Source organism: Littorina saxatilis, linkage group LG5 (assembly GCF_037325665.1).
Source record: "Littorina saxatilis isolate snail1 linkage group LG5, US_GU_Lsax_2.0, whole genome shotgun sequence".
NCBI lineage: Eukaryota > Metazoa > Mollusca > Gastropoda > Littorinimorpha > Littorinidae > Littorina > Littorina saxatilis.
Window position 1 is genome coordinate 19524706 of NC_090249.1, and position 11247 is coordinate 19535952.

The window sequence follows — 11247 nt, forward strand, 5'->3', positions numbered from 1 at the left end:
CCCTCTCTCTCTCCCCCCCCCCTCTCTCTCTCTCTCTCCCCCTCTCTCTCTCTCTCCCTCTCTCTCTCTCTCTCCCTCTCTCTCCCTCTCTCTCTCTCTCTCTCTCTCTCTCTCTCTCTCTCTCTCTCTCTCTCTCTCTCTCTCTCTCTCTCTCTCTCTCTCTCTCTCTCTCTCTCTCTCCCTCTCTCTCTCTCTCTCTCTCATGTTTTCTCTCCATCTTCGTTCTTTCGTTCCTTCCTTCCTTCCTTCCGTCTTTCTGTCATGATTTTACATGTCTTGCTTTTGCTCTGTAGTTTGTGGATGGCCTAAGAAACAGCAAAGAAAAGAAAAAGTCAGGAGAGCGCCACCGAGGAATACAGATAAATGAAATACACAGAACAGCATGCTCCTTTAACTTGCATGCAGCACATATTTTAAGAGTGATGGTTCCAATTAAAATTGAAAGGGTGGGGTAGATAAGACCCATGCGGTAGGGGATGTGGTATGTGGGGGGTGGGGGCAGAGGGGTATGGAAAGGGAAGGATCAGTGGAGCTCGAGGTTGTTTGGTAAGCGTTGGGGTTATCGCATGGAACAGAGCGATTAATTTCAGGTGCTACATATTTTATTAGTTAACACTTCTTACTTCCCACAACCCGACGTCGCAACTCATGTTAGCACATTTCTGCGAACGACTTAACCATAACCTTTACTTACCCTGGGACCTCGAGAAGGATATGTCGTGGGGAGAGAGAGAGAGAGAGAGAGAGAGAGAGAGAGAGAGAGAGAGACAGAGACAGAGAGACAGAGACAGAGAGAGACAGACAGACAGACAGACAGACAGACAGACAGACAGACAGAGGAGGGGAGAGAGGGGTGGGGAGAGAGAGGAAGGGGGGGGGGGGGTGAGAGAAAGACAGACAGACATCGATAAGACAGAGAGACAGACAGACGGACAGACTGAGGGACAGACAGACAAACGGACAGACAGACAGACCGACGGACAGACAGATGGGGAGACCGTAAGACATACACACACACACTGAGACAGGCAGACGGACAGACAGACAGACAGACAGAAAGACAGAAAGATACACACAGACTGACAGGAAGCGAGTCAGTTGCTGTGTCTGTCTATCCGTCCGTAACTCCGTCTGTGAAGGCATGTAAAATGCGTGCATATAAGCGCTTGTCCAGATTTCATTACCTTGACACAATACCCTCAAGAAGAACAGGAAACAAATATATAACTGAAAAAACGTTTAAATCTAACTTTAATATGTTTGATCTTTTGTTCCACAGCGCATGCGACGAGACGACGACAACCTTGCGCGCGAGCACGAGCGTTGCTCCCGCCATGGATGAGCGGGAGATGAAGACGGGGGTGATTCCATTACGTCACTCCAGTCTCCCCGGTCACGTCAAGCTGCCGAGACGCTACGAGAAAGCCGCCATGGGCACCAACGGCATCCCCACGCGCGTGCGCAAGATCAGCATCCAGCCCGGGAGCAGCGCCCTCGGTGACTCCTTGTCGGACCGTCTGGATGACCTCATGAGCGCCATGATGTGGGTCAAGCAGGAACTGGTGGGTGTTTGATTTTTTAAATATTTTTTTACACCCCCGGTATAGGGGTGTGTATAGGTTTCGCTCGATGTGTTTGTTTGTTTGTGTGTTTGTTTGTGTTCGCATATAGATCTCAAGAATGAACGGACCGATCGTCACCAAACTTGGTGAACAGGTTCTATACATTCCTGAGACGGTCCTTACAAAAATTGGGACCAGTCAAACACACGGTTAGGGAGTTATTGGTGGATTAAAATTATACAAGGACTTATACAGGGACATCTTAATGGTCAAAGGGAAATAACCATTCTCACTCAGTCACTGCCACCAACTGAGAAGGTTATTTCCCTTTGACGGGGGTGTCTTTCCTACCTCGGAGGAATTTCTTGTTTATAATTGTTTTTGTTTTAATGATTATAGATAATAAGGAACACTTATGAATCGCCACCGGCACGGTTGGCCTAGTGGTAAGGCGTCCGCCCCGTGATCGGGAGGTCGAGTCGTGGGTTCGAACCCCGGCCGGGTCATACCTAAGACTTTAAAATTGGCAATCTAGTGGCTGCTCCGCCTGGCGTCTGGCATTATGGGGTTAGTGCTAGGACTGGTTGGTCCGGTGTCAGAATAATGTGACTGGGTGAGACATGAAGCCTGTGCTGCGACTTCTGTCTTGCGTGTGGCGCACGTTAAATGTCAAAGCAGCACCGCCCTGATATGGCCCTTCGTGGTCGGCTGGGCGTTAAACAAACAAACAAACAAATTATGAATCGCCCCTTCTCGCCAGAGCTCACGGCGATGTACAACACGATTCAAATCCAATGACTACAGTTAAATAAAACTTCCACCCCCTCATAACCATCCATATTGGTCTAAAACATTATCCCCACAATACACAAACCGAACATTCACCGAGTTACCACATACGTATGGATGTAAATATACAAATACAAACACTGAACATTAAAACCTTATATACACACATTCAGTACTGGCAAAGAGGGTGCTTCAGGAAGTGAAACCAAAAAAAGACTAATAACATACTATACCGACACATGCACAGCCTGGCGGGGATCTTTCGAGTAATTTTATTCTGCCGGTATGACGAAGTCACCGAGACAAACTTAGTTCTCAAAATTCTTTGTCAGTTCATCGAGAGGCTTGCAGAAGAAGGGATGGATTTTGTTGTTATTGAACATGACGCTTTTGATGTCAGCGATTTCTATTTAAAAGAAAGGACCAAGAAAAAACGTCTTCATGCGCGTAGTTAGTGTCGTTTCTTAGTAAATATTTGTTTTCTATTCTTGGGCCTTTTTAAATACAGAACAATATAGAAACACTTGTGAAAACACCATAAAAATACCCATTCAGTCACTACTACAGAAACAAAAATAGAACAAGAAAATCATGCTTTCAAATTGACCAAAAGCGGATTCGAATTTTTACTTTTTGCTGGAGAAGGTTTGACATTAACATCCAGAAGTCATTTGTACGCTCAGTAAAACTTCCCAGGTATTCTTTCAAGATTACAGACACACACAAAGCACGCTCGTAAATGTACTTGTACATTAAAAGGAAGTCCTGACATAAGGGAAGGCCGAAGCAGCGAAATGGAGAGTTAAAAAAAAAGTTGTTGGGTTTGTGTGTGTGTGGTTTTTTTTATGGGGGTAGGGGAGGGGGGTTAGGTACAGGGTGCACTGTTGGTAATGACTGAAGGACTGGCAGAAAAAACAACTGGCTTATATCCATGATTACCTTCTGCGAGGTTTTTATTTAAATTTAGTTTAGTTTATTTTATTGTAATGTGTGTTTCTTGTCGTTTCTTCATGATCACGGTTATGTAAAACTGCAACATTTAGTCTGTAAAAGTCAAAAGTGCACACAGAGAGAAAACGTAATTAACTTGATCTGCTTGTACTTTATTCGTCAATTTTAGAATTTATGTTTCTTTTTGCACACCATAAGGACATTTATGAGTTAAAACCTATAGACTTGATCTGTTCCTACTTTATTCTTCATACTAGTGGAATTGTATGTTTCTTTTTTTCTCGCCATAAGGACATTTACTAGTTAAAACCTGGTTCAGTATTGTTAACATAAAATGTATGCCTGTGTGTATTCCCAGATCATGCTGAGGCAGCACGACATCCTTCTCAAGCGTCAGTTCTTCAACATCCAGCACTCCATCAAATCCCTCCAGAAACCTAAGTCAACCACCCCATCGTCAATCTCCCCCGCCGCTACCGCCACCACCAACACCTCCACCACCAGCAGCAATTCAACGTCTTCTACCCACCACCCTATCCCGAACGGTGACGCCATCATTGAGGAGACGGACACTGAACTGGACAGTAGGATAGAGGCAGTGAGCTCCTATATAAACACCGACAACAACAACAACAGCAGCAGTAGCCGCCACAGCAGCCACGACAACAGCGACTTTCCTATGGACACATACGTGGTGCGTCCTTCTTCCTCAGTGACGATGCTTCATGAGGAGAGCGAGGAGGAGGAGGACGCCGACACATTCGCTGAGGAGTTCTTCTGCAGACCTCGCACTAGTTCCATGAGGACTTCTAGAGACATGGCAGCTCTGGCCAGGCGAAGAGGCAGTAAGGAACTCATATGATGCATATGTGGGAGAGGCAGTGGTGTTGCATGTGATATTGTTGGTGCTTCTATGACAACGTCCGGATGTCTTCTTCAGACCTCACGATCGCACTAGCTCCATCTGGATTTCCTGGGACATGCCTGATTTAGCCAGGCAAAGGGGTAGTAATAAGGAACTCATATGATGCATAGCTGAGTATTTCGGGGAGAGGAAGTGGGGTTGTATAAATGTGATATTGCTATTGCTTCTATGACAACGTCCGGATGCCTGCTTCCGACCTCGCACTATCTTCATGAGGACTTCTAGAAACATGGCATCTCTGGCCGGGCGAAGGAGCAGTAAGGAACTCATATGATGCATAGCTGAGTATTTGGTAGAGGAAGTTGGGTTGTATGTGATATTGGTGGTACTTCTATGACAACGTCGGGATTTTTTCTTCAAGCCTCACGATCGCACTAGCTCCATCTGGACTTCCAAGGACATGCCTGCTTTGGCCAGGCGAAGGAGCAGTAAGGAACTCGTATGATGCATAGCTCAGTATTTGGTAGAGGAAGTTGGGTTGTATATGATATTGGTGGTGCTTCTATGACAACGTCAGGATTTCTTCTTCAGGCCTCGCGATCGCACTAGCTCCATCTGGACTTCCAAGGACATGCCTGCTTTGGCCAGGCGAAGGGGTAGTAAGGAACTCGTATGATGCATAGCTGAGTATTTGGGTGAGAAAGTGGGGTTGTATGTGATATTGGTGGTGCTTCCAGGACAACGTCCGGATTTCTTCTTCAGACCTCGCTTTAGCTTCATGTCGACTTAGAACTAGGGACATGGCGGCTCTGCCCTGACGAAGGGGCAATAAGGAACTCATTTGATGCATAGCTGAGTATTTGGGAGAGGAAGTAGGGTTGTATCTGATATTGGCGGTGCTTTTATGACAACGTCCGGAATTTCTTCTTCATACCTCCATGTTGACTGTAGGGACAATGCAGCTCTGACCAGAGGGATGGGCACTAAGGAGCTTATATTGTAGATAGATGATGTTTCTGGCGGAGGTGGACGTGTATATGATCATGGTAGTGCATCCATGAGTATTTCCAGAGACGTGATTGCTCTGGCCAGGCGAAGAGGTATAACGGATGCCATTCAATGCATAGCTGAGTATTTTGCGGAGAATGTGGTGGGTGCGGTTGTAATATTGTTGGTGTTTCTATGACAACGGGGATCCTGAACGCCTTTGACAGAAGTCTTCCTTCGCGTTTTCGTCGCTGGTCTGATCTTTTCTTTTTTTTAAGAAGACTATCTCCATGAATACAACATGAATCTGATGACCACAGAACAGGAAGTATTTTCGCTCTGCAGTCGATACCGAGAAAAACACGAGAACAAAAACAGGCCTAACAGATGATAATTGTCTGAGCTGCGGTGGTCATTTTCGCTTACAAAAGGAAACCTTATCGTCAGATTGCGAATACTTCTTTGAATACATCGGGGGACAAGTGGTGTGTGCTACTGCTACTCTGGTTCGGCCATAATCTGGCAGAGAGCCAAACTACAACGGAAACTACCCGTTTAAGGCCTCCAATTTAAAGATTCCTTCTCTTTTAAGATCCTGGGTTTTCTGCCCACATCCTCTGTCATTTACCTCGTTTGTGGTTTTGTGGAGGTTTTAATGTGGGGGGGGGGGGGGGGCACACTATGTGAGACAACATTTTCGAGGCTTGAATGTGCGAGACAAAGCGAATCTCGTTCGTATGAAAAACACGACACACAAGAAAATACCCACATATTGCATTACCAACTTATTGTGGAGCTGAGGAACTACCGCCGTGGTCGACCATACTAGTATTCGGTACTAGTAAATTCGAACTCTATTACGTTTGATAGAAGAAGAAAGCATGTTGAAGAATTGTCAGCACTTCGCGTTCAATGTTTTTTGTCTTCTTCTTCTTCTTATGCATTTGTGGGCTGCAGCTGCCATTGTAAAGCAGACATACTCCGTTTCTGATGGTTATTTACACTGATAGTTACGGACGGGACGGAAAAGGTGTGGACATTCAAAGACCAAGTGCCACAGAAACATTGCCTGCCGTTTGAAATCCTTCACGCCGGTTGTCGTACCAGCACCGAGCAAACAGTCATCGACACACCTCTTCAACAATCACATGGGCTTAGAGAGCGGGAGAGAGAGAGAGAGAGAGAGAGAGAGAGACAGACAGACAGACAGACAGACAGACAGACAGACAGACAGAGAGACAGAGAGAGCATGAGCGAGACTGAGATGAAGAGAGATAGAAACTGAGAGAGAAATACTGAGAGAGAGAGAGAGAGAGAGAGAGAGAGAGAGAGAGAGAGAGAGAGAGAGAGAGAGAAACAGAGAGAGAGAGAGAGAGACTTTCTGAAGAGAGTGCATGAGAGAAAGACATTGGTGGGAGATAGCATGAGAGACAGACTGAGAGAGAGAGAGAGAGAAAGAGAGAGAGAGAGAGAGAGAGAGAGAGAGATTGAAAGAGAGAGAGAGAGCGAGAGAGAGAGATGTTGCCAAGACTATAGTCGTTAGAAATTACTTTGTAAACCAGGGCTACTATGTCAGCGCCAACAACGGGAAAAGTTATGTGTGTGTGTGGGTGCACGCGCGCGTGTGTTTTTGTCTGCTTGTCTGTCTTTCTGTTTGCATGTCTGTCAGTCTGTCATTAATGAGTATTTCCGTGTTGCATGTTACATAAGCCATAAGGTTTTTACAACAAGGACACAAAGTGACCTCTTGACAAAAATAAATGAAAATTTAGCAAAATTTGATTGTTTCAATGTGTGCGGTAATGCTTGACAAAAATCTAAGTATTGCCCACGAATGTTTCAGTGTGTGTGTGTTAGTGTGTGTGTGTGTGCGTGCGTGTGTGTGTGTGTGTGTGTGTGTGTGTGTGCGTGCGTGAATGTGTGATTGCGTACGTGCGTGCGTGCGTGTGTGTGTGTTCTTCAAAAGAAGGAGAACGTCAGATTTTCTGTGTGCTAGACAAGGGAAGTAACTGCCCACTGTTGCACAGACACGTGCCGGATTGCTTCCCTGGAATCGCTTCATTGTGGGGCAGAACTACACTAAATGGAATGGCTGAAATTACCACCAACCCCAGGGCCGGACCAAGTTCGTTTGAGGGGGGGGGTGGGGGGGGTTCCAACTGAAGGCAGGGGTCCAGGGGCCGCCTAGGCCCCGGTGGGGTGCAGGGGCAATGCCCCGCTGGGGGGTCTGGGGGGCAAAGCCTCCCATAAGCCGAGAAAAGTTTGCATTTGTGAGGTCATTTTTACATTTAGTCAAGTTTTGACTAAATGTTTTAACATAGAGGGGGGAATCGAGACGAGGGTCGTGGTGTATGTGTGTCTGTGTGTCTGTCTGTCTGTCTGTCCGTCTGTCTGTCTGTGAGTGTGTGTAGAGCGATTCAGACTAAACTACTGGACCGATCTTTATGAAATTTGACATGAGAGTTCCTGGGTATGATATCCCCGGACGTTTTTTTCATTTTTTTGATAAATACCTTTGATGACGTCATATCCGGCTTTTTGTAAAAGTTGAGGCGGCACTGTCACACCCTAATTTTTCAATTAAATTGATTGAAATTTTGGCAAAGCAATCTTCGACGAAGGCCGGGATTTGGTATTGCATTTCAGCTTGGTGGCTTAAAAACTAATGAGTGAGTTTGGTCATTAAAAATCGGAAACTTGTAATTAAAATTATTTTTTTATTAAACGATTTAAAAACAAATTCATCTTATTTTTCGTCATTTTCTGATTCCAAAAACATATAAATATGTTATATTCATATTAAAAACAACCTCTGAAAATTAAAAATATAAAAATAATGATTAAAATAAATTTCCGAAATCGTTTTAAAAACTATTTCATATTATTTCTTGTCGGTTCCTGATTCCAAAAACATATAGATATGATATGTTTGGATTAAAAACACGCTCAGAAAGTTAAAACGAAGAGAGGTACAGTAAAGCGTGCTATGAAGCACAGCACAAACGCTACCGCGCCAAACAGGCTCGTCACTTTCACTGCCTTTTGCACTAGCGGCGGACTACGTTCAGTTTCATTCTGTGAGTTCCACAGCTTGACTAAATGTAGTAATTACGCCTTACGCGACTTGTTTGGTCTTTCCTAGCAATTGGGAATCAAAATTACACATTTTCAACAGTAACAAAATACTTCATATATTCATTTACCATAGTGGTTCAGTGGAATAATCCCAAAGACATATATGCCTAGTAAATAAGTCTGACAGGACTCTTTACTTTGAATATTACTCTGATGATGGACTTATAACGGGGAGGGCAGGCCGTTGTCGACTTGATGTTGTTCATAATTTGAAATAGTTTTAGAAGACCAAATAAACTGAGGGAGTTGGGGGAAGAGCTTAAAAACTTCCTTTTTTTTTCTTTTTTCAGAGAGGTACATCGGATGGCCGGGGGGGGTGGGGGGGTTCCGGAACCCAGGAACCCCCCCCCCCCCAGATCCGGCCCTGAACCCCCTTCTCTCTCTCTCTCTCTCTCTCTCTCTCTCTCTCTCTCTCTCTCTCTCTCTCTCTCTCTCTCTCTCTCTCTCTCTCTCTCTCTCTCTCTCTCTCTCTCTCTCTCTCTCTCTTGCAGTGATGCTCATTTAAAAAGACTCAATTCCCTGCATCGCCGAGCTGCAAAACTTATTCTGCATGATTTGAATAGGTCCACGGATGATAAACTAAAGCTCTTGAATTTCCTCCCCTTGAAAGATCAGTTGACGTTAAACAAGGCTGTGTTCATGTATAAAATTCAAAATGACGACTGTCCTAAATATTTGCAATCACATTTTAAACATGCCACAAAAAGATATGGGTCCCAAAAAATCATCCCTCCTATACCTCGCATAGACCTCTACAAATCGAGCTTAGCCTTCTCGGGAGCGTTTCTCTGGAACTCCTTCCCCCAACAGATAAGAAATGCAACTTCAGTGAAAATGTTTAAGAGACAGCCACGTTCACACATCATTCGTGAATGAAATGTCTTGTTCGATTGTTATTTTGTTAAACATTTTGTACTAGTGTTAACGGATGTGTAGCTGATCAGAGCAACTTTATTCCCAAATGAAAGGTATAACTATGTCAATGTAATTTTGTAATTTTTGAGTTCTCCTTAGGTAATTCCTTAAATGCACATTGTGTTGCATTCCATACAATGTATTTCTGTATTTTATATGATTGAATTTATATTTTAATGTGCGTCTGTCTTTATGTGTTGTATAAAGGACAGGTTGGAAGAATAGGCTTTGCCTAAAACCTTTATCCTTTTGTAATAAAGTTCTGAGTCTGAGTCTGAGTCTGAGTCTCTCTCTCTCTCTCTCTCTCTCTCTCTCTCTCTCTCTCTCTGTCTGTCTCTCTCTCTCTGTCTCTCTCTCTCTCTCTCTCTCTCTCTCTCTCTCTCTCTCTCTTTCTCTCTCTCATTCATGTAATGCTGCCCTTGCCAGATTAACTGATCCATGGTTAGACATTTCTGGGAATGTTTTCTTGGACCTAAAAAAAAACACAAAAAAACTCGTGGATCATGAGATCCTTCTAACGAAATTAAAATGTTATTTGAAAAATTCTAGCACTGTCGCTTTTTACATTTAGTCAAGTTTTGACTAAATGTTTTAACGTAGAGGGGGGAATCGAGACGAGGGTTGTGGTGTGTGTGTGTGTGTGTGTGTCTGTCTGTCTGTGTGTGTGTGTAGAGCGATTCAGACCAAACTACTAAACCGATCTTTATGAAATTTGACATGAGAGTTCCTGGGAATGATATCCCCGGACGTTTTTTCTTTTTTTCGATAAATACCTTTGATGACGTCATATCCGGCTTTTTGTAAAAGTTGAGGCGGCGCTGTCACACCCTCATTTTCCAATCAAATTGATTGAAATTTTGGCCCAGCAATCTTCGACGAAGGCCGGACTTCGGTACTGCATTTCAGCTTGGTGGCTTAAAAATTAATTAATGACTTTGGTCATTAAAAATCTGAAAATTGTAAAAAAAAATAAATGTTCTTAAAACGATCCAAATTTACGTTTATCTTATTCTTCATCATTTTCTGATTCCAAAAACATATAAATATGTTATGTTCGGATTAAAAACAAGCTCTGAAAATTAAAAAAATATAAAAATTATTATTAAAATAAAATTTCCGAAATCGATTTAAAAACAATTTTGTCTTATTCCTTGTGGGTTCATGAATCCAAAAACATATAGATGTGATATGTTTGGATTAAAAACACGCTCAGAAAGTTAAAAAGAATAGAGATAAAGAAAAGCGTGCTATCCTTCTCAGTGCAACTACTACCCCGCTCTTCTTGTCAATTTCACTGCCTGTATATAAATATATTAAAAAAAAAACGCTCGCGCTGGACCCGAGTACTCTTCAGACTGGCTCGCTCAATAAATATTAATGTTTGGAATGTCTGTGGTGTGAATGTTGGTTTCTGACCAGAAATGCAGATCTATCTCTGGCCGATTCATAGATTCAACCTACAAACTGCGACCTCATCTGTGATCAGATATGTTTCGACAAGCATTAAACGGATGAAATTAACCACATGCAGTTTATTCTTCAGAAAAATGCAGCGATACGCACCCCCAAAAAATGGTTGGGTTCGGTGATTTGTACATAAACGTCTTCCTCGCGATAGATTCGCTTATTATTTTGTCTTATGAAGCCGTCATCAACACGAACACAATGATTGCAGAAGCAAACTCTGTACCTACACGACCGAGACACAAGACTGATTATTTCACAGCTGCAATGAGAATAGAGAACAAGGACGTTTTGGGTAAGCTTACTCACGTCAGGTCTTCACTGACAAGCTCGGAACAGACGTAAAATTCCGAACAAAAGTAAATGACGTCAAAGTCTCTTTCGCTTTGCGTGTAACTTTCTCATGACGTATTTTTGTGTGACGCGTTCGGCTGTTCTATCAGGTCAATGGCTGCGTGTAGTTGCCCCGCCGGTGTGAACTCCTCCTACGGCCAAGTCGTTTTTGTGGTTTATTTCGCATTTAGGTCCCAGGTAACATTATGAAGTTTTAATACGATCAATCGGACCTATTATCAAGTT

At 43.5% G+C, this 11247-nt stretch overlaps 1 protein-coding gene across 3 annotated transcripts in view; it reads left to right on the forward strand.

Moving 5' to 3' along the window:
* Positions 1–6936, forward strand: part of LOC138966496 (uncharacterized) — a 105971-nt gene extending 99035 nt beyond the window's left edge. For all 3 annotated transcript variants that reach the window (XM_070338765.1, XM_070338764.1, XM_070338763.1), the window contains exons 2-3: positions 1280–1562; positions 3661–6936. In XM_070338765.1, the coding sequence (XP_070194866.1) occupies positions 1335–1562; positions 3661–4164 (732 nt within the window). In that variant the 5' untranslated portion in view covers positions 1280–1334 and the 3' untranslated portion in view covers positions 4165–6936. The remainder of the gene's footprint in view (positions 1–1279; positions 1563–3660) is intronic.
* Positions 6937–11247: the final 4311 nt, after the last annotated feature.